Source organism: Hippocampus zosterae, chromosome 2 (genome assembly GCF_025434085.1).
Source record: "Hippocampus zosterae strain Florida chromosome 2, ASM2543408v3, whole genome shotgun sequence".
Classification (NCBI taxonomy): Eukaryota; Metazoa; Chordata; class Actinopteri; order Syngnathiformes; family Syngnathidae; genus Hippocampus; species Hippocampus zosterae.
The window spans coordinates 23,428,814-23,455,008 of record NC_067452.1 but is presented as its reverse complement, the minus strand read 5'-3'; the positions used below and the strand labels follow the sequence as shown (position 1 = coordinate 23,455,008).

The 26,195-nt window shown below is 42.6% G+C and overlaps 2 protein-coding genes across 9 annotated transcripts in view; one reads left to right on the top strand and one right to left on the bottom strand.

The window, feature by feature from the left end:
• LOC127595604 (cyclin-dependent kinase 17-like) overlaps positions 1 to 22,382 on the top strand; it is a 45,667-nt gene extending 23,285 nt beyond the window's left edge. For 4 of the 8 annotated variants that reach the window (XM_052057225.1, XM_052057231.1, XM_052057227.1 and 1 more), the window contains 14 exons: positions 1,054 to 1,187; positions 7,649 to 7,774; positions 12,462 to 12,518; positions 12,606 to 12,720; positions 12,808 to 12,902; positions 13,002 to 13,064; positions 13,142 to 13,265; positions 14,037 to 14,157; positions 15,641 to 15,738; positions 15,913 to 16,018; positions 17,473 to 17,515; positions 17,614 to 17,704; positions 17,783 to 17,860; positions 18,595 to 22,382. In XM_052057225.1, coding sequence (XP_051913185.1) covers positions 1,054 to 1,187; positions 7,649 to 7,774; positions 12,462 to 12,518; positions 12,606 to 12,720; positions 12,808 to 12,902; positions 13,002 to 13,064; positions 13,142 to 13,265; positions 14,037 to 14,157; positions 15,641 to 15,738; positions 15,913 to 16,018; positions 17,473 to 17,515; positions 17,614 to 17,704; positions 17,783 to 17,860; positions 18,595 to 18,698 — 1,355 coding nt within the window. In that variant the 3' untranslated portion in view covers positions 18,699 to 22,382. Of the gene's footprint in view, positions 1 to 1,053; positions 1,188 to 3,786; positions 3,956 to 7,648; positions 7,775 to 12,461; positions 12,519 to 12,605; positions 12,721 to 12,807; positions 12,903 to 13,001; positions 13,065 to 13,141; positions 13,266 to 14,036; positions 14,158 to 15,640; positions 15,739 to 15,912; positions 16,019 to 17,472; positions 17,516 to 17,613; positions 17,705 to 17,782; positions 17,861 to 18,594 lie in introns of those variants that run through there. The other 4 variants (XM_052057228.1, XM_052057232.1, XM_052057226.1 and 1 more) reach the window with 3 other exon arrangements.
• Positions 22,383 to 22,545: 163 nt separating this feature from the next.
• LOC127595628 (parapinopsin-like) lies at positions 22,546 to 25,664 on the bottom strand. The gene is made up of 5 exons (XM_052057274.1): positions 25,345 to 25,664; positions 24,860 to 24,950; positions 24,550 to 24,787; positions 24,243 to 24,485; positions 22,546 to 24,165 (listed from the first exon to the last, which is right to left on the bottom strand). Exons 1-5 carry the CDS (start codon positions 25,628 to 25,630, stop codon positions 24,046 to 24,048), a joined length of 978 nt encoding a protein of 325 aa, XP_051913234.1. The 5' UTR covers positions 25,631 to 25,664; the 3' UTR covers positions 22,546 to 24,045.
• Between the last annotated feature and the right edge of the window lie 531 nt (positions 25,665 to 26,195).

The window sequence follows — 26,195 nt, the reverse complement described above, 5'->3', positions numbered from 1 at the left end:
GCATGCCCTGAACTGGTTGCCAGCCAGTCGCAGGGCACACAGAGACAAAAAAACCAACCACATTTAGGGACAATTTACGGTCTTCGGTTAACCTCCCATGCATGTTTTTGGAATGTGGGAGAAAACCGAAGTACCTGGCGAAAACCCGCACGGGTACAGCGAGAACATGAAAACTCCACGTAGGAAGACCTACAATCGAACCCTGCACCTCTGCATTGTGAGATTGATGTGCTAACCAGTCGACTACCATGCCGCCTAACAGCCAATTTCAGAACTTTATATACTGTAAATGGTCATTGCTGCCGCCTCCAGTGGACAAAAATAGCAATGACAGTTCATTTTATTGAAAAATTGCAGTTAATGTGTTTAATCCCTGCCGGGCAGATTGGATTGGCTGGTGGACCTTTTGTGGCGCGCGCGCGCGGTATACCCCTGCTCTGATCCCTGTTCGTGCATTGTTTAAAATGTTCTAAGTAGACTGTAGTCTAAACTTTGGGCTTTTGTAGCTTAAACCTTGGGCTTTTCAGCATACAAAGCCCTTATCACAACAGACATGCACATCTGCATGTTGTGTTGCACATCTCAGCACCTGTAGAGGTTTTAACATCACAGATCTTCAAGACAGAGCACCCCCTCCACACACACACGCACACACACACACACACGCACACACACACACACACACACACACACACACACACACACACACACACACACACACACACACACACACACATATACACATACACACACACACACACATTTACTAATGTACTCCACTCTGGAGGAGGCAGCCCTGTCTGCTACGTGATTAATTAATCAGATGGATTCAGAAGGGGGCTCTGGGGCGGGTGTGGGGCAGCAGGCGAAGATGAGAAAGCTCCCATTGCATTCAGGGTAATATCGATCTCTGATCTCCTCATCTCAGAAACGGAAATTTATACTCACTTGGCCGCAATGCACTCCATTTTCTGACAACCAGATTACTAAAAAGCTTATTCTAAAACAACAGTTTGACTTGCACTGAAAACTTTTACAAATTGCCTTTTGAAGGTATCGTCCATGAGAATGTGAAGATGGGCTCAGATGGCGAGAGTGACCAGGCTTCCGGAACATCTTCCGATGAGGTCCAGAGTCCTGTAAGAGTCCGTATGAGAAACAACCACCATCGACGCATCTCGAATGAGGTACAGGAAATCCGGTGTTATAGACGACGAGTGGATCTGGCACATGTCTGGTGAATGCCTGAAGTGATTCAATGTAACTGCTTGCATAGAGTTAATGATTTCAGGACACTGCCCTGTTTTTGTGAGCAGTTGTAAAATACAGTGACGAAAAACTAATGTGTGATTGGAGGGTAAAAGCTACACCTACTGGTAAGAGGTTATCAAGTGAATATACTGTAGTCATTATAACCCTCTCAGATTATTATTTTTTTGAAAAACATTTCAAAATGAGACTTTTCTTGAAGGAAAACCTGGGAAAATATGGCTTCATTTTCAATGGCTCACCTGCTCCCACTGCTTCCATTGGGAGTCAGCGATGGGCTTCCTCTTCACGCCGGATTACATCTTGGTTGTGGGATAGACGAGTTTCACCACCAAACAGATGTGCACCCCCACTGTGTTAGTACATAAAACAGACTATTTAATGGCTGTCTGTACCAAAACCCACATTGCCATCAAACCCCAAGTGGAATCACAAAGTAGATAAGCGCCATCTGCCATCCTGTTCATCACTGCTGCCCAAAGCGGTTAAATTTATTTTGATTGTGAACATACACATGCAATGACAACAATACATTTACATAAAAGGGGTGTATGTAAACCTATTTGAATAAAAATTTGCATATTTACAGATGGTTAGATGGTTGGTGGTTGGTACAGACAGCGGCGGCCCAGTGGTCGACTGGTTATAGCACGTCAGCCTCACAGTGCAGAGTTGCACGGTTCGATTCTGGCTCCGGCCTTCCTGTGTGGACTTTGCATGTTCTCATGCCTGCGTGGGTTTTCTCCAGGTGCTCCGGTTTCCTCTCACATTCCAAAAACAAGCATGACAGATTAATGGAACACTCCAAATTGTCCCTAGCTGTGATTGTGAGTGCAAATGGTTGTTCGCCTACGTGTGCCCTGCGATTGACTGGCAACCAGTTCCCCGCCTACTGCCCCAAGTCAGCTGGGATAAGCTCCGGCATGCCCCACGACCCTTGTGCGGAAAATGTTTCTCAAAATGTTTTTAAGAATAAAGTGGGTGATCGTTGAATGTGGAATTTGCTAATTCTCCCTCTGCTTGCCTGCTTTATTCGGGTACTCCTGCTTTCTCCCACATTTGAAAAACATAGCTCCTCGGTGAAGTCCCAATTGTCCGTATGTGAGTGTTTGTGTTTGTTTTCCATAAAACAAGTTTAGTTGAGCTGTCTATATGTGCTGGTGTCTCACCTGCAACCCTAATAAGGACCAGCAGTATAGAGAATAGAAGCTGCGGTTGCAGTTTGCGATGGTCTGCAATAACGTAATGTTGGTTGAAAAATGTTTTACTTGTTTGTTTGTTTTTTTTTAATCAGATATGCAAGCAAGTTATGCTAGATTGTTTTTTTGGCCCTGATTCTGAATCTGCCCTGTTTTTTTCATGAGTACATCCTGTTCATAATAATAATTTAACAAATAAAATAATAGTAACACATTTGTAATTTACAAATTCAAAGATTGTTTCAGCAACAGCTGGAATGGTTTTCTTAAACGTCATAGATAGCTATGACACACATTACAACACATGGTAAAACCCGTATTGTGTAAGTTTTATAGGTCGAACTGAAAAACAAAAAATGAATGTCAGAAACTTGAAAAAAATATTTGCATCAACAATACATTGAGGGACACATCTCTGATTACAATTTGCAGTTGACCGTTATAATGTGAGGTGTTTCTGCCTTGCCCAAACGAAGTTGACAGGATAGGATTGGATAAAATGTATGAATTAAAATGAGGAATTAAGATTTGCGATTAACTAATGGCTCTAAGCCCAACCCCTGATTGAAGAGACATTTTATGGAGGGGCATTTTTTTTATATGGGTCTTGTGTTTGGATTGGGGTTAGTGTTGAGTATATGATGCCATGTATTAGGCACACAGAGTGCAACAACATAACACACACATAGGATTTTTTTTCTTGATCATGCTGAGCCATCTCAGTTGTAAGTGAAAGTATACCTGTTGGCTGTAGACAGAATTAGGTGCCTTGCTTTGCTGTTTCTCTGTTTGTGCGAACGTCGTGTGGTCAGACCGTGCGTCTCGGTGTGCCTATGAAAAGAAGCTGGAGACTGATGAGCCCAGCAGTATTGTGGGAAATGCCTCTGGACGCACATGCCGCTGCTGCCTTGCCTTCTGTGAACAGTGGCAAAGACTAATTTAGACCATGTTTACCAGAGAGAGCAAGAGGAGGAGGGCTGCAGAGAGGGAGAAAAAAAACCAAAACGCTTAGGGCAGGAAATAGTTAGGAAAAAAAGAATGAATAGTGAACTAACAATTCGGAGAAAGGCCGATCGATATGCGAAGCAGTTGACCCAACGAACCATGGGATGAAAAGGGATAAGGCAAGATGAGGGCCAAGATGGCAACAAGAGAGGAAGAAAAACAATGTCCGCTCTCACTTCGCCCCTTCTATTCCCCCATCCCCCAATGTGCCTTCCTCCTCTCAGGAATCTGTCCATTCCTCTCTCCTCTCCTCCTACTGGCTCCCTCCCTTGCCTCCTCTTTTTGTCCTGACCAACCCCTCTCTCCTCCCCACCCTCTCTCTCGCTGAGCATGTGGATGGCACAGTGGTCTCGCTCACTCTGTGCGTGCAGTCATGTGGCAGCAGCGAGATGTGCAAGGGGCAACCCGCGCGTGTGTGAGTGCATACTAGAAAGACAAGTTTAAGGAGGACAATGAGGGAGCTACTGGAGCTGTTCTGCATCGTGAGTATGGGGGCAAGCATGATCACGCGGGGATCTTTCATCACTCACTAGCAGTGAGTAAAAGGGGCATGAGCGCTGTTCTTTTGTGAGCCAGTGTCCATTTTTACTCTCCCAAGAATGCGTGCCTTTATTTGCTGCAATTCAAAGCACTATGTGGCATTTCAAGGGTATTTCCGCGGAGGCTTATATCACAGTCATGTGTTTGTTGTGTTTACGCTTCGTGTTTTGCTTTTTTTAAACTGAATGACTCGGGTCAAAGCCTGTCAGCGGATGCGTTTAAGGCTCATTTGTTCCTTCTGCGTTCGGGTTTAGTCTGCAGAAGAATGCCTGATGTCGCAACATGGGAGTCCGTTTGCTCATGTGGTGGTTGTGCCCAGCTTGTAATTATGCTAGCCAGTAAGCAAAAGCTACAAACCCCTTTGCGCTTTCATCTTCGTGCACACAAATAGACAACAACTGTGGGACTATGCCACCCAGCCAGCCCTGCTACCATGGAAACAACGTGTGATCAGCACCCAACCAGTTCACACATCCTACATGTATACCACATAGGAGTTGTATATAATGGAAAAATGGTTTCATGCAGAATTGCTAAGATATTCGTTTCCAAGTTGATGCACTTATTTGGTTAAAATATTCTCCGGAGATATGCTCTAGAATAGCATATGTAAACACAACGCAAAGAAACATTTCAGGTATAGCTGAGCCATTTGAACGCCCATTCAGAATGTTTCATACAAAGTGATCACATTTGGTAATCAGATTTTAACACAACAGAAGCCTGCTTCACTTAGAAGAAGAAAAAAAGTGATGATGAGAGGAAAGCCACAAAGAGACCAGACAGATGTATTCCAGATGACGTCTGGAACTTTGTCACTTCGCCAGAAGCGTAGTTGGAAAATTGATCTCAAACCTTTATGACGACGCATGAATGCCATTCACAGCCGTAATGATGATGGTATCCGTGGCACTGATTTTGCTGAACTGCCACAAATCGAGGGTGAGCACTAGATATAGTTTTCGTATCAATTTGAGATAATGAAATAGATCAAAGGGATCTGAAATTGTAGAAAGCCTCCAACAACCAGAATGCACTGGGCCTGGAGCCTTCCAAGGCCGCTTTGAGGCCACTCTACTCAGCTGTCGCTTTCACTTCGCTGGCTTTGATGACAACGTTAGTGAGCAGTAAGGCACCCCAGCCAAATGCTTGCTTGCAAACAATGCCAACATACAATGCTTGTTGATGTGAATTATCAACAGCATGACATCATTTGGAGACAGCGTGGAGACAAGTTGTCCTGTACAAATACTATCCTGAAATGGTTATGCATTTTCTAAATGTCATAATTTGTGTTGTACGATGGTGCCGTAAGGCACAAGTGACTTGACTTCAATATTTTTCGAGATGCGAGTCATTCGGTCATTTGTTTTGCTTTGACTTGCCAAAGCAATGCTGTCAATATTGTTTATTTTAAACAATCATGTAGTTTGGTCTTAAAGTCTGTTTAGCTCAATGGTAACAAACAATTAAATCACCATTGAGAGGATAACAAATGCCATTGTTGTTGCCCTTTTAAGTAATGGATATTGAACACAAATGGTGGTGCAACACATCCAGTATATATCAGTGGTGATTGCTCTGAAACCGCAATTGAATCTCAGCTTTGCCTAAAATCCACGCCCCCTGAACGAGGAAAAAAATGTGAAATGTGTACTGCTGGCTGTACATTTCATTGACTAAATATGCGCTAGAATACCTTTTGTTCAGAATCGGCTACTTGTCAAAGGGAACTGACATGACTTCCTTCTTGTCCAAACCCGTGGCTCTTTTACATAGTCGCACGCTGAGCATCTACTGCTTTGAAGAGTGGGTTGTGCCACTGCACGGCTGTACAGTCATTAGATAAATGCTGGGCTTTATTCCGCTCATCGGAGGCTCATCATCTCTGGAGTTCTATGGGGCAGTGAGCTGGCCCGAATGCTCTGATTCTTGCATGATGATTAGATGATCTGTCTGAGGTGGAGCCGAAATACCCCTCATTTGAATGACCAGCAGCTGCCACTGGAATATACAGCGAATATAACATTACTCACAGGTATATATTCTTCGTCCTTCATGAATAAATGGCTACGATTACTGCATCTTACTGAGTTAGTTGTTAAACCAAGATGGCCAATGTGCACACACCAAAAGGAGCACCGCAATGATCATTGAAATGAATCAAAAACATGTGTCAGAGGCTATCTATGGGAAAATGAAGCTTTGTGAAGCACTTGTGATATTTTTTTACTCCTCCCGCTGGTGCTTTTGGTTTGAAAATAAAGGCCTGTGCAATTGAAATGTTGCACTGCATCTTTTAACCAAAAGTTGCATCTTTTGGAGTTAAGAAGTATCACAAGTGCTTCATGAAACTTTATTTGACCATCACTATCAAAAGGCTATGTCATTCTTTACGTACTATTGAATTCAGAGACTTGCTGGCAGGGGAGGAAGAGTCTTTCCCTCATCGACAAAATAACTGTAATGTAATAATGTCAATAATTTCATCATTAAAACCACCGAATTTGCACATGTTCTGTCCCAACACATGAGCGAGAAGGGAAGAGAGGCTGCTTGAAGTATTGTGCCCGAAGTGCCTTAAGCGACTACGCACGCATTCATTGAGGCAGTTACAGGAACATGCTATTTCTTTTCATATTGCGAATATACACTACATGTTTTATCACACTTATACTCCACATGCTGACATTCAACAGTCTGTTTAAGATATTTAATGAATGTGTGTGACATATTAGTCTTTCTGATTGGCCAGAAAAGTGAGTGAAAGTGCATCGTGGAGCCCAGAAAGTACAGTGTCGCGCTGCCAGCAGATGCCAGTGCTGAGCTCCATTGGCAAAATGCGTAGAAAAAGCGTGACACTCGTCGCACAGCGATATATAACCACTCGACGATGCCTTGTGTGGTTGCGGACCGGTAGACCAAGCCGGCCAACCTCTTCATAATGTAACTCGTTGAATTCTTTCCAGATTGACATGCATTGGTTTGTCAGAAACATCAGTCATGCAGTTATGATGCAGACACTTCAGGCATTCATAACATTAAATGTAAAGGTATGACCAATTGATATCGCATTTATATCACATTGTTGAACAGTGCGGAACTGATTGAAGAATATTTAAATGCCTTAATTAAGGTCAGATGCGAAAAATATTCTCTTTTCGGTTCATGTATGACTCCAGAGGAGTCAGTGCCCCTCCAGTCATGAATGTCACCGCATGTCACAGATTTAATTATGTCAATATTGATGAGCGCAAGCGTTATTAAAACCACTTTCCAAACAGTTTGGTTCTTTTTTGGGGAGCCTGCAACCATTTAATGGCATTTCCATTCATTTCATGGAGAAAGATGATTCGCAATAAATAGGTTTTCAGTTACGAGCGTGGTCACAGGCTTTCATACAATAGTTAAATTGTTGTTGATTTTTCTCCAAATGCGTTTTGGATAACAGATGGATGGACAACATCCCATCTTAATTTTTCAAAGAGCTGCTGTTTTATGGCAGCCTTAACCCTAACAAGCCATAAAATCAGACGTCACAAGCAACTTAAAATATTTTGTTTACTGTATGTTGATCGTTCTCTGCTACACTCACAAAATGCTGTCTGTCTGTTTGTCTTCTCTCTGTGTTTCAGGACATAAACAAACGTCTGTCTCTCCCAGCTGATATAAGGCTACCGGAGGGCTACTTAGAGAAGTTTGCCATGAACAGCCCACCCTTTGACAAGCCCATGAGCCGCAGGCTACGACGCGCTTCATTGGTCAGTGTGAGCATGTGTATGTGTGCGTGCGCTTGCGTGTGTATGTGCGTGTGCCAAGCAGCTGCATATTATTTGGGTCTGCTGTGCATGTCTGCTCAGGCGCATCCGTGACCAAATGTTGATTGATTTACTTTTCTTATCAGGCTCTGTGTACGACCGAAATGGCTGATCCACTGCAAATACACTGAACATACACTCAATTTAAATGGCCGCGGAGTTATGGAGTACAGTTAACAATGGCTCAGTAGGGAATGAATGAGTGTTACGTATCCACGGCCAAGAGCATTGTGGGTAAGAATGGGGAGGAAGTGGGTTGGGGAGGAGGTGTTTGCTTTGCAGAGACAGAGAGGTGGAGGATGGGGAAAGATTGGAAAATATTCATGAATATGCAGAACTGTCTCTTTATGCCTCATTGTGCAGCTACTGAATTAATGCTGCTCTTTCACGCGCTCTTTTTTGTGACCGTTGGAGACACAGTCCTTCCTTCCATTCATTCACATTTGAGTGGAATCATCTCTCCGCTCACGGTCTTGATTTACATTTTACATAACACATTTTACCAACAGCCTTGATATTCTCTCACAAAGTATAAAGGTTTGGTGCTGCATCATCCATTCTGCCGTCATTGTCAAGTCCAGCGGCTTGCCGCCGGCTCCATCCTTGAAGCTCTTTACTGACACAGCTATTTTGCTGGAGCCTCACTGAGATGAAAGGAAAGGATCTTTGAAGTGAGTTTTGCAAGGAAGCCAAGAGGTTTACCGCGGATAAGAAGGTGGCTCGCTGATGCACCTACGAGACGTTTAACAGCGTCAAAGACACGCGTTTTTGAGCGACTTTGACTTATTTCAGGCTGCTGTTTATACACAATGTACTGGAGGATCAATTATTCAGCGCAGGATGAAACACCAGGACAGGACGCCTTCAAGGGAGGAAGGATGATAGATGCAAAGATGCAGAAAGGGATGAAAGCAGACTTCATTAAAGGCAGTTTGCGGTGTGCTAGCAAGATTTGAATGTAAGATTACCTCACAAATGCCCCCTACATTGGTAGCATGGCTTATTCGTAATGGAGTGTTATTAAAAACACTGTTTGAAAAATTAATTATTGAAATGTGGACTCAATTAAAAAACCACAAAGCCGTGATAAACTTCACTGTCAAATCAAAAGCTTGCTAATTCTGTACAATATGAAACAGGGATGATGAGCCTTACTATAAAACAAAACAAAACATAACACGATTAGATTAACATAAGAGCAAAAATGCGAACTAATAGGCCGACACAAGGAACAGGGCTGACGAAAACCAGTGGAAATAAAAACCCAATGAGCAGACAAGAGAAAATGTGACAGAAAAATGAAACAAACCAAATGTTATCGAAACAAAGTCACCAAAAGCACAAATGATAACACGCTGGTATTCCTTTCAATAGAAGCAGAATTTATTTAGTTTATACAGCTCACACGGATCACATTAAAAATGAGTTGGTGTGCTTGCCTAGTCACATTTGTGATCGGTAAATGTAAGCCAAGAAATGGCAAGCACACAAATGGTAATGGCCCTTGGACTTTTGAGTGTGCTTGTCCTTTGTGACCAAAACCAGCAGCATGTGTCAGGTGTCACGTAACGTGTGTCTGTTTGAAACCGTCATCGGATCTCTCTTCACTGTACCGGTCATTCAAGCAAAGGTGGTTGCTATCAGATTTCTTGGATGCTTGTTGCCTTTCATAATCAATTATTTACAATACAGTAGGCTGGTGAAGAAGGTGAGCAAGACTGGTCGAGAAAGGAAGGTTTTGATTGTTTTTATATATTTGTTTCTTTATTTTCTCAAACCACAAGGCTGATAACCTCTCATAGCCACTTTTTTTCAATGTAAGTGTGCCACCCTTCTTAATAATCACCTCTTTTCTTGGCAAGTACTGTTCATCGAAAACTCTCTTTCCCCATTTCACTTCATCAGCTGCACACAGAAGAGGGCTATTTACTGCATAAATGAAGGCACAGTGTGGTAATGGGGGCTCTCTTCCCGGCACACACTACATTTCATTGTTTCGCTCGGTTTTATGTTGCTTCTGTTTTGCTCAAATGTGCTGAGCCCACACCAGAGCATTGGAGGTGAAATGAACTTGTCAGACGCACATGTATACCCGCACAAATAGATGTGCACTGAAATACAGAAAATGGTAATGAATGTACTTGAGATTGGAGAACAGCCCGCATCGGCTCAGGTTAGATGAGCCACAGCAGACAGAAATGGACAAGCAGCAGGATGTTGCTTCCTACTCTGTGCTGCAGCAGTAGGCCTGTGTTGGCAGTAATGTACGGTATACATACACATGTGAAGTTAGTTGTCTTACAGACACACCTTTGATGAGATCATATTTCATCAGCCCACTTTCTCACTGCAGAGCCCTCCCCTTGCCATGGCATTTATATTGGCATCGGGAGTGAGAGTTGTGTCAGTTTTGGAGGATCCAAGTGATAAAAACTTGCCTGAAACATCCTTGACAGAGACTGACAGATGACGGGAAGTGACAGTGGGATAAACACTGGCAGGTCCGTGGGTACCACAGCATGACATAGCTGCAGCCGTCTATTATTCATGACCTCCAAACCAGGGGACATGCATTATACCAGTGGTCCTCAACTAGAAATGCTGTCGGTCCACTTTTTTTTTTTTTTAAAAGACCAAGGTCCGGTCCCATGCACAACGGTCATGGGGAGCAGGGCAATATGCCCATTTAATATGGTCAAGCTAAGCTTATACAAATCAACACTCCTCACAACCAACCAATAATGGGGTGCATGAAAATAACAATTATTCACTTTGCCAGTACACAGCAAATAATGAGAGGTATTGTGTTGAGGCACAGGAACTCTTTTATTTTGTTAGGTTGTGCCAGCTTAATAATAGAAATAGCCCTTTTAGGGAAATAAGACATTTTTTACTTTAACTTTGTTAAACAGTAGTTGTCTTTTCCCCCTTAATTTAACAAAAGCAAATCAAAATACTCATTTTACCAAAATAAATACTAAAAATAAAAACAAAAATATTATTTTCATTTGTACAATTCCCCTTTTCACATCCCCTCTGAAATCATTGAAAAATACTGTATATCAGAAGAGGAGTTAAGAACCATTTTAATACTGACACAAGGGAGCACAGGAATGTGCAGTGCTGTTCTTCCACTAAAGGTGAATGCAATGTCTGAGGCACGCAAATATTATTTGAGGACGCCATTGGGATGTTCATTTACCATGTTGCGGTGTTCTGCTATTAAACAGCTGCAAAGTAGACGGCAGCAGAACTGCACACAATCGAAACCTCCCGCGATTCGTTTTGTCTAATTGTCTGTGTGCGACTCTCCTGCGCTGAAGATGAGAGCACAATGTGGTGTCGCGCATGCGTCTGTTTCCTGACACAATCATCCATTTTGAATGCGTGCTGACGCTTATGTATGAACACACCTTAGGTTCAGAGGAGCCAATCAGCGCATCGTTATCGCCGACATGCCCTGCTCAGGCAGGGTCTCGAGTGAGTCAAATATTATATACACAAAGTCGCGCTGTCGCGGTCCTCTGCATTGCATCTGTTAGTGCACGCAAAGAATACAACGGATAATTTTAACAAGCGATCGCGGTAATGCGCAGATAATAGTCCACAAATATAAAATGTATAACGTAAAAATCAATTTATAAATTATTTTATACAATTTGCCGAGGGTCCGGACAGAGGAGGTCCGGACAGAGGAGGTCGGCGGTCCGGTCGGGGATCGCGGTCCGCCAGTTGAGGAAGAGGGCATTATACTGTCATGTCTTTATTATCTTCATTTGGACGTAATGAATTCATCCATTTCCATATACTGATAAATGCTATGTACTGTATTACTTTAGCATCTGGATGCTCTACTCTTTGACCAGTTTTCCATGGCCTATGTTTACAATTAGAAAATTGGGTTTTCTCCCCTTAATCATTCATCCTTATGATGCAATCAAATATGCATCGCTTGAAAGGTTTTTACACCGGGACTATCAACGCTATGGTTTTGGCACGGTTCCGCATTTCCAAACAGAAGCCTGATGTCAGGCACCCCAAAAGCTTAAACGTGTACGAGTAGATGAGACGCATGCTCTAGGTCAGCTGCTTATGGGGCAAGAATATTTGAGTTGCCTCAGGCGCTGGCAACCAACAGTGCAGCATTGACTGTTTGTATTTGTGTCTTGAAATGTGTCAGCTTACGCTCAGGTTGAAGAGGCAGTTAACACACTGAGAGTGTTGGAGAAATCGAGATGATGCTGCAGCACAGACATACAGTACATAACACAAGCAGCATAGGTGTTGGAGCGATGCGAGTCTGCTTCCTTGCTACTGTCAGGGAGGTCTAGAGCAAGGCATCAAATGAGTTCCAAATTGCATCATAAATTTAAAAAAAAAAATAGTTACCACCACACTAACAATGTGAAAGGCAACATTTGTGTTTTTTGGCAGTCTGGGTCCAGGACTGCAGGATTTACAGGAAATACGCCTGCCCCAACTTAAACACTGAAATGTATCTCATAGAAATTACAGAATTTGCTACGGGCAATTTAATCTTCCACAATTTTCAGGTGTTCCAAAACAGACAGTTTGTAGTGATCACGGTAAGATTACATGTATTCATTTTCCTAAATGTCTTCTCTTTTAGTCTGAAATCGGCTTTGGGAAACTTGAGACGTACATCAAACTGGACAAATTAGGGGAGGTGAGATGGGCCAGTTGCCCAAAATTGAGCCGTATGAACCTCAATATTCCTTCCTGATATTGATCGTACTTTTGACTATTTTACCAGGGAACATATGCTACAGTTTTTAAGGGGCGAAGCAAGCTAACAGACAACTTAGTGGCCCTGAAAGAGATCCGACTGGAGCATGAAGAGGGTGCACCTTGCACAGCCATCAGAGAAGGTTTGACACCGCCGCCAGCCGCTTTGCTTTTTCAGCTGAGTTTGTTATCTGGGTTTGACTGACGCTCTCTTTGTCTACTCCGTTTAGTGTCTCTACTGAAAGACTTGAAGCACGCCAATATTGTCACTCTCCATGACATTATCCACACTGACAAGTGCCTGACACTCGTGTTTGAGTATCTGGTGAGGGTGTGTGCATGTGTGTATGCACTGCACCTGTAGCGTCCGATTACTGTTAGGTGTTTTAAAAATCTAAATGGCAACACTGCATTCTCTCATCAGGAAAAAGATCTGAAGCAGTACATGGACGACTGTGGGAGCATAATGAGTGTACACAATGTCAAGGTATATCATTTGGTTAGTCAGCACTATGAATTCTGCTGCTATTGAATAAGATTATATTGCTACCATCTCCTCTCCAGATTTTCTTATTCCAGCTGTTGAGAGGCCTGGCTTACTGCCATCAAAGGAAGGTTCTACACCGGGACCTTAAACCCCAAAACCTCCTCATCAATGAGAAAGGAGAGCTGAAACTTGCAGACTTTGGTACAGTCCTGCTTTACTTGAGTGGCGGCGTTAGAAAATCCTCAAATAAGACTTGAATATACTCTGTCAGGTAAACCCCTGGTATTTGATGGGGAGAAAGAGCCCAAGTAATTGACGCCTCCTAGAAATGTTTATAATTGCCTAATATTAATAGTTTAAAGTGGAAATATGCCACAAACCTTCATCGCAGAACATATTCTAGTGTCGTTCGAGTATCAACTAGTATCGTTGCAAATTGCAAATAGGCTACCCTAGTCCGATATGTGGGTAATGACTATCACTTTTAATGCAAACAGTCGTACTCCCACAATTCTTCCATTTTTTTTTTTTTTTTTAAATAGTGCATTGTTGTACAGCCCGAACATACTGAAACCCACACTATTGCTCCTAAAAGCCATTGACCCAATATGGCAATCTTGTTAAACAGTTTACTCAGTTCTGCCTTCTGGTGGCGATAATCCATTCTGACATATTCTCCAACACATGAGTAAAAATCTCCCTTTTCCATACCTTTTAACCTGTTCAGAATCCAAGGGGACTCTAGCCCAACTGACTGATGGAGGCAGGGAACACCATGGAATTATTACATCAATCACAAAACATTTACTACGGCACCAGCAGCTTAAGAGTGTTTAAGTCACCTAATATACACAATTGCACAATCTATTTAGAGTACCGGTATGTCAAAATATGAATGAATTGAAAATGGTCTTGTTCAAAGTCAACAAAGTCACTATTGCCATTATTTTGTGCTCCTCTCCCCTCTTCAAGGTTTGGCCCGGGCCAAGTCTGTCCCCACAAAGACCTACTCAAATGAAGTAGTGACATTATGGTACCGACCTCCAGATGTGCTTCTAGGCTCCACTGAGTACTCTACGCCCATAGACATGTGGTGAGGACACACACGCGGACGCACGCACACACACACACACACACACACACACACACACACACACACACACACACACACACACACACAGGCTGTAATTCATATTTATGTAAATCTAACGTTTATGGCATTCACATTCCCAATGGAAAAGATGAGAGCAGCCTTTTTCAAGAGGTTGTCTCATTCTGTATGCTACTTTCTTATTTTGCTACTGAAAGAAGGGGGGTGGGGGCAGAGATCACACTGGACTATGTCATTTTGGCACCCAAGGGGGACCTGGATAAATTGACGCCATCAATCAAGTGTGTTGTACTAAATGTGACCTACTCAAAAGTCAAATGCACAACGATATGATTTGAAAACAATGGGCACTATGTAGGACAAAAGCAAAACTGAAAAGCGGTAATAAGCAGGTCCAAAAGTTATGAGTGGAGGAAGTTGTGTTATGCGATAGAAGATTCTCTACTAGAGACACAGGAGCCAAGCTGGAGGTGGCGGCGTTGAATATGTTGAGGTTAGCTTTCGGAATGACCCGACTGTTTAGAAATGAGCTCATCGGAGGGAAAGCCTGGATGGTTTGGAGACAAAGTTCGAGAGCGCATGGACACACTCAGAGGAGAGACAGCAAGTATATTGGCAGATATGATGAGGATGGAGGTGGCAGGCAAGAGAGCTCAAGAAGCTTGATAGATGTAGAGAGGGAATGCATGAGGGCAGTTGGTGTTAGAGCAGACAATGCAAAAAAATCCCTATGGTGGGAAGCCAGTGTGAATTAAATGTATTCAAATTAGAGCTCAGACACCCAAAGTCCCCATTTGCTCATCACGTTGATGAAAAGCAAAAGACTTTGCCCTTCTATTTGAAACGTCTGCTTACAACTACAGAACGTTTTTTTATTTTTAGTTTAAAATGACTTACCTTAACTAGAATCCTGAATCACATCGTGGCCAAAGCTAGCATCCCGGATGGTTATTGTGCCTTTTGATGCTGTAAATAATAAATGCTGGTTGTGGCTGAAGCTGTATGCTCAGCTAGCAAGAAGTGGCAAAGTATGATGACTCCTTCTTACACTTTTTTGGGAGGTTGGCAAACACTTTTGGTACATTATCGCCACCTTCTCTAGCATGTAACAGTCTCATATGCTCCTTTAGCATGTGACTTATACTCCAGAGTGAGTTATGTTTTGTTTTTGTTTTTTTTTTTCTTGCTCACTATGTATTTTTTGACTGGTACAGCTAACACTCCAAAGTGTCTGAAAAATACAGTAGATTTATTTGAAAGTGTTGCCTGGTAGTAGTCTAACTTTGTGAACTCAGGGACACAGGCATGCCTTTTTCCCAGATTATGTAACGATGCAATGTTGCATTATAAATGGCAATCAATAGATGCACACTGTACACTAAAACCGTATTGTTATGAATTTATTTGTGTGTGGATTATGAAACATTCCATCACTCACCCTACTTTTGTATGTGTCACTGTGCAGGGGTGTGGGCTGCATCTTTTATGAAATGATAACAGGGAGGCCTCTGTTCCCCGGATCCACCGTGGAGGACGAACTTCACCTCATATTCCGCATCCTCGGTGAGACTTTAGAAGGGGATTCCAGTGCAGGGAAATGTTCATTTTGTTTTCCTCATACCACCATGCTTGATAAGTGTATGGCTTATCTTTCTGTTCCTAACTAAATATATTTTATGCTCCTGTTGACTTTGTGTTGACTTGCCGATTAATAAACGAAGGTCTCAATTTGCCCAGGCACCCCGACAGAGGAGACCTGGCCTGGTATCAGCACCAGTGAAGAGTTTAAGACGCATAATTTTCCCAAATACAACGCAGAGCCGCTTGTGAACCATGCTCCCAGGTATGTGTGCCTTCTCACAAGCAGAGGAATCCCCAAACAAATGTACAGTATAATACAATCAACAACATGCAATTAAGTAGTATCGCTACCAAATAAAATCCACACCCCACAGTCCTCAGCCCAGTGATGCATTTGGCCCGGTACACACGTAGGGATTTTTAAAATATCTTTAACAGACTTTATCTGTTTCAGACCCCACACATTCCGACACACAAATAGTTTTGGTCGTAAATATTGAACATGTTTGATATTTAAGATTGTCGGCGCAGGCCATTTTATCAAGACAAATGGACACTTATCAGGGGTGCCCAACCTTTTTTGACCGGAGATCTACTTTAGAAGCAACCAACCTGCCACGATCGATCAGTTACCGCACATCCACGCATATGCACACGTACGCACCAATGCACGTGCGCATACACACTCACGCACGCCATGATAGGCAACAGATATAATGGCCCCGAATTTGAACGAAACAGAAAAATAAAGTACATACAATAGTTTGTTAATTTGTGAAAAGGAAATCGCTGTCTTCTTTATATAGAGACCTGACGCAGAGGCATGGGACGCACTTTTGCAGCGTGTTAAGTGCAGAAACTATTGTACGTACATGTACTGTTTCAAAATGTTTCTCCTGGCACTCCGGATTCACATTCCCTGCCAGTCCTATCAGTGACTGGTTCTTGAAATAAACTTTGAATGAGAATAATAATACTAAAAAACTGACACTTTAAAGGTGGTCTGTTTTTTAATTTTATTTCATTTTTTAAAGACTGCTTTGTGAAAGTGAAACTGATAGGATGCTTAGTGTGCAATGTGCGCTAACACACGTCATATCAATAACAAGCACACAGACACAAATCTTATTTATGTATTCCCCCCCCCCCCCCCCCCCATGTCCCTATGCAAACCTCGCGATCGACTTGGGACCAGTCCGCGGGCTGCTGGTCAATCGCGATCGACGTGTTGGGCACCCCTGCTTAACATACTCAAACCACAAGATAAGCGTATGGGATAATCTTATAAAATAGTCTGCCCTTTGATATCCTTGGTGGGGGGAGGGGCACATTCAGGACAAAAGCTGACCAGGCACGAGTCAACAGAGTAATAACGTGCATTCGGGACAAGCCTAGGTCGAAGCATGTTTCAGTACCCGTTTTAGCTTCACCAACTGACCGCTGCGTTTGTCGCCGCGGCCTTTCCGTGAAGGGTGCGCGTGTACGCTTAAGAGGTCAACCGGTATGTCTGCCAAAAGAACCCCGAAAATATTGTCCTTTTAAAGATTCAAAGGCTCTTTTTTTATTGAGACTGTCACAGATAGAAAACTATTTAACAATATTATCATGATTGTGCAATGTCATACAGTATTTCACAACTGTACAATGTGAGAGGTGCCATGCAATAAGACTTTGACCTCAGTGACCCCTCCGCTCTGTTCTTTTGCTGGCATGCAGGATAGACAACGATGGTCATGACTTGCTCTCGGTGCTTCTGCAGGTAATCAAAATACTTTCTGTACAAGTGATTACGGTTCAGAAAAATACACCTATAAACCGTGAGCCTTAAACCTCTCATCTGTCTCTGTGTGATTCTAGTTTGAGGCAAAAAAGCGCGTGTCGGCTGAGGATGCTCTCCGACACGCGTATTTCCGAACTCTTGGCGAGCAGGTTCAAACCCTGGCTGACAGTGAGTCAATCCCTGCTACCAAGTCCTGCTCTAACTTGCACACATGATGCCATCTCACCTCCTGCCGTTTGTTTTCAGCTGCCTCGATCTTCTCCATAAAAGGCATTCAGCTCCAGAAAGACCCAGGGAAGAGATCCTCAGCCTACCAGGAGTCAAGTAAGTCTCTTGAGATGGCGAACTAGAAGAGAAAGTCAAACCGCGAGGATATCTTAGTGGGAACAGGACAAGAACAGGCCTCCTCTCTCTTTTTCGCTCTCTTCCTCTTTGCTTTATGTTGTCTTTCATGCTGCTGTGTGGCCATACTTGCCAAGCACGATGTTCTAGTCTTACATCACGTTCATTTTTCCGAATCTATGCTATGAACAGAAGCTCCTGTAAGACGTGCCTGAGATGTTGCGCTGTAATGAAGTTACTACCCATTGGCTGAGAAACGGGCAAATAATCAGAAAAGAAGCTGACCGGCTCTTCTAGTTGGCCTTTTCAACCTCAAATGTATTCCCAAATGGCTGCTCTCCAAGAACAATGGTGCCTTCTAATACTACTTGTGTTGGGCTATTAAATTTGTAGATTTACTACAAATGACTGTAAGTTTGTAAATAAATCAAATTTGTGGCTGAGGTTAAATCAGTTTGACCGCAGCACTACATCAAGAACTGTAACCCAGAAAACGCACGCAAGCAAAGCAACAAATTCACACTGCGTGTATGTGTGTGTGTTTGTTTATCTCTTTCTGTCTCTGCCGTCTTGTCCTTAAAAACTGCCCCCTTGCTTTGTCTCTGCACCCATTCCTTTCTCTATCGCAATGTTCATCTTTTTCCTGAATATTTTCTGTCTCCCTTGTGCTCCCTACTCCACATACTTCTTTATGCCCGACTCGTCACCCTAAAAAGCCCTGGCCCATAAGCTAGGCTCCGCACCCTCGCAGTACTTCCAGAGAGAAGCAGCCAATCCCAGGCCTCAGAGTCACAATCTCTCCTCCACTTCCACTGGCTGAGTGGCCACTACCATTCTGGTAAATACGGTCTCTTTCACACTGTCTCTATCATGTTTCCTTTTCTTTCCATTTGACGTGTCACTTGGCCGCTTTTCCCCTCGCCATGCTCTTTGTTTGCCACATTTTGTCTGTATGTGTGTCCTAGTTAATGAGCCAATTAACCTCTCATCCCTCCTCGGAGGAGGCGCTCATGTACTGCTCACGCTTGTCTTTTCTTTCTCCTTTCTGGCTCCTCACATTGCACGTCCTGCTCCCGCATCTCAATTTTCACTTTGACCGTCATCTTCTTGTTCTAAGAGAAAACCTGCTCCGAGCCTTTCTGTCAGGACTGAAAGACACAGCAGTGTATGGGTAAAAAGGAAGGAATCTGATGGGGAGTCATTTGATTCTTTTTATGTGTAGTCCTTTTTAGGTTTCTCCAGTGAGAGAGGTAGTCTTTTTGTTGAGCCTGTAGGTAAGGGCCTGAAGTGGTGTGTCTTCTTAATTGGAAGCATGGTTATGGTGTGGCTTTTGTTGCGGTGTTTGACATGATGCCCGTAAGTATATTTACATGGGGTTTTCTGTATTGGGACAAAATAGACAGTACAACTACTACTATTCGTATGTATTTTTTAGATAATTATTACAATTTTGTAATACAGGACATTGTTCGCCATTGGTTTGCTCCGATATTTGCTTTTATGTGAATTGTTACATGTTTTCATCTTTTTTTTTTTGTATTCCCCAACATGAAAATCTATTTTTTTCAAAATGAAAATGTATTTTCCAAAACTTATCAGCATTTAACATTTAGCACCATTGAAGATGACAAAATAAGTGTGAAAGAAAACCCAGGATGAAGCTGTCTCTGAAACTGACAAATTTGCCTGTGGGTCTCATATCCCAAAATGATAGCTAATCCCCCACATTAATCCCTGCAGCCCAAATTTTACCGACAACTTTCAAATGTGGTCGAGGCAGTTCTGGCAATCCAGAAATGATGTGGGAATAAAATGAGCTTGATCACATACTGCTCTAATCTTCCATGTCTGGTACCTGTATTTCCCGTGATGGTCTTAGTGTGACAGCTGCTTGTTTGCCCAACATGTTTGTCTGTGTCTGTCTCTCAGCTCAGGGGAAGGGCAGACGGCAGAGTGTGTTGTTCTAGTGTGCGGATGGCCCCAGAAGTGAGGAGGTCGACGACCGGAGGAGCAGTGCTATCAGACACAAACATTATGCGACCACACCACGCGCACTGAAGGAGCGACACACTCTCACTCAAAGACGAAAAATGATTCCCATGTCCACATAGAAACATGAACAGATCTGGGACTAAAGAGTTCATACGCAACAGACATCCAGATTCACGTTAACCCCTGAAGAAAATGTGTGTGATCACAAAAGTGGAAAGTGGGAGAGTTGGTGATTCTCCCTGCTGCTATTACCGCTGCTCTCCAGATGAGGGCAATGTTGAGGTGGGCCAGAACAAAACTTGAACTGTGAAGAAGGCGCAGGTGTGACAGTGGGCCTGTTTCAAAAATGAATTCCTTACTACACTAAAGTCTCTTCCCACTCTTCTGGACTGTTGCTGTACATAAACAGACTGCGCTGTTCTTTATTGTCCTGAAATGCCGCGGCCTCAATCCAAACTCAAAATATTGCACCTCACCTCGGCCCTTTATTATGTGATCACACACACACATACAAACTAGCTTGAACTCGCTAGCTCCATGCTTCTTACTTTTCTGCACACACGCTTTTGTTTCACTTGAAAGTCCGAAGTGTATATCAGCGTGGGTTGACACAGATTACATTTTTAGCACCTTACTGTCCACTATAGGTCAGGGACACTGTCAAATACTGTACCTCATCTCTCAGAGTTGGGTTATAAGTAGAGTGATGATAACTCTAAATAATGAACCAAAAAAAAATCTGATCATTGAAAATATTAGGTCACTATAATCTTGGACACTGTAAAGCTCCAGTCAACACCTTGTAAGGACAATGAGTAGAAGAAAGTGTACAAGTCCTCACCTGCTTATCCTTAGATGCCCCCTTTGCCTTGACTCACAAGTGATTTTACCGGTGTTGTTGTGGAACTGTTCTTTGCACCTAATTTTACCTCTGGATCACCAGTTGATGATTCGACAGCCCCATTCCTCTCCAAGACCAGCTCCAAGTGCAGTGTCTATTTTTACACTTGATTTTATTCCTATTTGTATATAAGATCTTACTTTGTACTTCTCAGAAGCAATGGTATTTCTCAGTCTTTGCTGTGCTCCCGCTGTAATAGTTGGTGACTATACGTGTTGCACATTCCTTGAGCTCAGGACTTAATTGCTTCTGTCATTCTGTGGGTGCTGCAAGGTGGCGGCTGAAGCTCCATGAATCCCCTTTAGAGCAGAATATGTTGCCCTGAAATCCCCTTGTAAGGCTTAATTAAGAAGGATCTTTCCACATTGATGCGCCAGTTCTTTGTGTTGCTCGTTCTGTTTTTTAGACTCCAGTGAGACTACCAAGTGTACGTATAGTCAAAACCATCTTAAAGCATGCTTGTGTATTGGACACGCTCATGTTTCCAGGTGGTATGTGAAATTGCTGGAGAAGATATGTCACCAGATGAGTACAGTGTTTGCATGCCACGTGAGCTAATAATCATCACATAAGCATTGACCCCAACGATATCAATGAAAATAGGATTCTATAACAATGTGATGCCGTGCTTCAGCACCAAATGATAACTTGAGAGCATCCAGTGCATTAATAGTCTGTTGAAGCAGATCATTTGATAGTTAGCGGTAGTGATGGGGAAAATGAAGCTTCATGAAGCACAGACATTTTTGACTCCTTTAAAATGTGCTCTTGGTTTGAAGACAAAAGGCTCGTGCAATGGAAATTTATAAAACTTCCACTGCATCCTCAAACCAAGACTGCCAAAATGATTACAAGTGTTTCATGAAGCTTCATTGGTCCATCACAAGTTAGTGGGACTTGAAGCACTCCGACACACTGTTGTTTTGAATTTCTAGCTGCCACAAACCTCCAAGCGCACAACCGTTTCACACACCAGTAAACTTGTGTGTCAACATGTACTGTATCGCTGAGATGGATTATGGCTACTGATTGGAGTGTCGCAGCGTTGTGGCGCTGACCTCGGATCAGAGACTGGCGTGTCACGGTCTTCTGGCATTGACCTTGGAACAATTCGGAGTGAGAGGCGATCCCAGGTCTGTGCCGAGTCAGGACTACTCCACCTAGTGCGTGACAGTATGTAGCATGTACATAGATGATGTCTCACTTTGTATATAGAGAGAAGTGTTTAGGTTTGATACAGCTATTCACATTCTGCCCTGTTTGTGTTTCTTTAATGAGAGTCATAGCAATATTTCTGTAATCAATAAAAAGCCAACGTAGGGTGTAATGGGGTGATTGGTTATTTAGAGTGGTGACTGAATGATTAAACTGTGAGACTTGACAAAGAAAGCGACAAGGAGGTTCGTTTTTGCTGTGTAACATGCAAACGGGTTTAAAAAAGGTTGGCACTTCTACAGGGTCGCTAAATACACCCAGATTATTTTGGGGTGTTTTTGCAGTGAAAGCCATACTAGTGGTCATGAGGTGATGAAAATCTGGTTGTGCAGAGTGGTTTCCTTGAAGAGAGAAAGAGATGTGTACATCAAGTTCAAAATAAAAGTTGTGTTATTACCTTGTGTTCTTGGATATCTTTTGACACCCAAAAATATTCGACACTAATATTGCAAATTATACCCATGGACGTGGTCCAAGTTAATAGCACCACACACAGAGTATACATGATTTATTTTCAGGAAATATTTTCTCAGGTGAGAAAATGTCTTTTATTGTCACAGTAGATTAAAAAAGCAATATACAGCTACACTTTCCAGGAAAGAGAACACGTACATTACAAAAAATGCAAGTGACATTATAGGTAGCCCTGTCACAAAATAAATGACATGAGTGGCGCATCAATGTGAACAACATACAGAATTCACACAGTCTCCATTTAGATTTACAAACGTTTGTTTTTTTGTAGCAAAAGTCTACACACGCCTGTTCAGTTTTCCCGGTATTAATAAATGAGACCCAGGTTAACCATTTTCTAACTTTCTACCATGAATGGAACCTAAAATCTGTAGAGTACCTTTGAAGAAAGATGGTAAAAATAAGTCAAATAATACAGTACAATACAATACATCGTGATTTATATCGAGCTTTCACAACAGCTGCAGCTGTAACATGTGCACACCTCCTTAAAACTGGGAGGTGGCTGTGTTCAGACTTAACCAATCACATTTAAATTTATGTTAAATGTGAGTCAGCACACACCCGCCACCATTTAACTCATTTAATCCCACTGGTCAAATTTGTGAAGGACAACAATGATTTAATTTACAGGGCTCTAAAATTATTTGATTACTGATTACTTAAAAGGGCTACCAACGACATCTGATTTTGACTTTTAAATGTCTGGGGAAAATTTGGGATTAAATGGGTTAAAGTGCATTGGTTTACCTCAATTAAATTTCAGCTGTTAAGGCTTTTTATTGTTGTGATTGTTGCTTGATTCTGCCAGCAACACAACTTGTGTTTAATGTCCTTTTAGTGATGAAGGGCAGTGTTGCATTTGTGTCCTTACCTTTTGGAATGAGGGCCAACAAGTTTTGCCTTGATTTCATCAGACCATGAGGCACTTTACCACAATTTTGATCGATTTTGTTATCACCTGTTGAAAGGATTTATAATAGTTTCCTTTTTTTATGTCTCAAAAACCTGCCACTTGAACAAGGGTATGTAAACTTTTATTTCAGGGTTTTTGTCTGCAGCCAATTTTCCTTCCCAGAAAGAAAATAGGTTACCATAATGCTGTGCAGTTGTGCATCACTGCAAATAACAACAATAAACATCCATCCATCTATTTTCTGAACCACTTTATCCTCACAAGGGTTGCAGGCGTGCTGGAGCATATCGCAGCTTTTTTTCAGGAAGTAGGCGGGGTGCACCTTGAACTGGTTGCCAGCCAATCGCTGTGCACACATAGACGAACAACCATTCACACTCACAATCACATTTAGGGACAATTTAGAGTGTTCTGTTTACCTGGCATGCATGTTTTGGGAATTTGGGAGGACCCGAAGAAGATCCTGCGCAGGCCCGGGGAGAACATGCAAACTCGGCACAGGAAGGCCGGAGCTAGAATCGAACCCTGCACCTCTGCACTGTGAGGCCGATGTGCTAACCAGTTAACCACTGTGCAACCCCAACAGTAAACACTTGTAATATTACTCCTCTTTTACAGTGAAAATTGAATGAACACCTAATGTTACGTCTGGTGAGTGTATAATTCTTTTCAGAGATCCATTTGGTTATTGTGAGCACAAGCAACTGGTGTCTCAATGTCAGATGTCTCTGCTTCTGAGCCCCAGGGGGTCCATCCACACAGGATCGTTGGAACAACATATATTCGGAACTGGAAAAAGACAATCAATTACACACATTCATGTTAACTTATTTTGTATTGTCGGGAATGTGATGCTGATGCTTTACCTGTCGGTTCATGAAAACGTAAATGATGGGGTTGTAAACAGTGCTGCTTTTTGCAAAGTAGATTGGTATAGTTGCAATTAGAGGATCAATTTTTAGCGTGGAATCGATGATGACTGCCAGGGCCATGCTGGCATACGGCATCCAGGTCACCAGAAAGGCCAGCACCATGATAACAACCATACGGGCCACTTGCACTTCCATACGGTGTGTGCTGCTAGTCTCAGACACCTTCAGCTTGGTCACCTGGGTCATACAGACACGTGATCATATCAGAACACTTAAAAAAACAACATTCTCCATGTCTCACCTGCCGAAGGGTCCAGAGGAGACGCAGGTAAGACGCCATAATGATGGAAAAGGGCACAGCAAAGCAGAGTGAAAAGTAAATGATCATATATGACATGTTGCCGGCATCCCGGCTGTACCAGTTGGGGGCGCAGGAGGTTTTGATGCCCTCCAGCTCAAAACTCCCCCAACCAAACAAGGGTGGAGTGTTCCATACAAAGGACCATACCCAAGACAGCACCACGCCAGCAATTGCATGCCTAGGCAGAAGGAGTCACGATTGAACACTCACTGATTCAGCTGCTTTATTTTGAAAGAATAACGATGTATACCTGGTTTGGAAGAGGGCAGCACCCATAGGATAACACACCACTATGTAGCGCTCCACAGAAATGACTCCTATCGTACACAGACTTGCTATACCTGTCAGAGGAAGGAGGAATAAAGTACACCAAATTAGAACACATTAGGTTGACTGTCATCTCATCGTGTAGCCATTAAACATCAAATCCAAAGAAATAAGATAAGCGAGCATAACTTTCTCTTCAATACTCATTCAAGAAAGATGGTTATTATGTATGTGGAGAAGCTTTGAGGGTAAACAAATCAAAATAATTCACAAGCCCTTCAAGTTAACGTGTACTTTATAACTTGAATCGACGAGGACATACTAAATGTGAATATTTATCGGTGTGTCTTTGACTGGCATTAAACATGAAAAAGAAATGAGGAAAAAATAAAAAGAGCCAAGCCAGCCCAATTTTCTTTTAAATGGACCCCTCTCCCCAGACACAACACTCCACTTGAAAAGACTCACCAAAAAAACCCACAGCAAAGCCTTCTAAAATGCATCCCATTCGTCCAAGGCTGAAGTATCCCATGGCGGCGGTCACTGTGGTGGGCAGCCCTCCAAACACAGCACAGCCCAGGTCACATATGGCCAGGCTGACGAGAGCATAGCTGAGTGGCTGCCTCAGTTGTTTGTGTCTCACTGTCACCACAATCACCAGGACGTTGAGAATGATCCCCAAAATCGAGAAGACACCCATGATCACGGCCATTATGGTGTAGCCAGACCTAGAGAGGATCTCTGGGTCGGCCATGCTTCAACAGAAAGACGAGTTTCCACGAGGAGGCGAGGCAATCTTTTTTATAAGTTAAATGAATCCTGCTCAGGCTGGGAGAGTTATAGTTGCTTTTTAAAAATGCTCGATATTAGCAGCTCTTTGCCCACTGAAAAACTCTCTGACCAAGTTCAAAATGTCCAAAGGTCAAAACAGCAACTTTTTATAAAAAATAAGTACGGTATCATATTGAAAATTCAGCATCCAACCGTATGACAAAAAAAATTAAAAGAAAGCCATGCTTAAAAATGACAGATTGCTTTCTACTACAGTACTAAACGCACAGAAGAAGCGACTCTCAAAATGAGCTGATATAAAGCAGATCTAGTTCATATGTCGTTCCTTCCTACCAAATCCTGAGATCCGGATTGTGAGGACAATAATTCTGCCTAATATCCTCTAAGACTGCACTTTCCATGATTGTGTGTGTGTGTGTGTGTGTGTATGTTAGTAGGGTCACAGGTGCGGTGGAAACACAACAAGTTTTTAGAGCAGTGTTTCCCAACCTTAATTGAGCTAAGGCACCTGTTGAAAAAAAAAGAAA

Coding starts and splice junctions, on each gene's coding strand:
- LOC127595628 (XM_052057274.1), bottom strand. CDS start 25,630: ATGGCCGACCCAGAGATCCTCTCTAGGTCTGGCTACACCATAATGGCC. Junction 24,486..24,549: donor TCCTCTGGACCCTTCGGCAG/GTGAGACATGGA, acceptor TGTATGACCCAG/GTGACCAAGCTGAAGGTGTC. Junction 24,166..24,242: donor ACGTTTTCATGAACCGACAG/GTAAAGCATCAG, acceptor GTCTTTTTCCAG/TTCCGAATATATGTTGTTCC.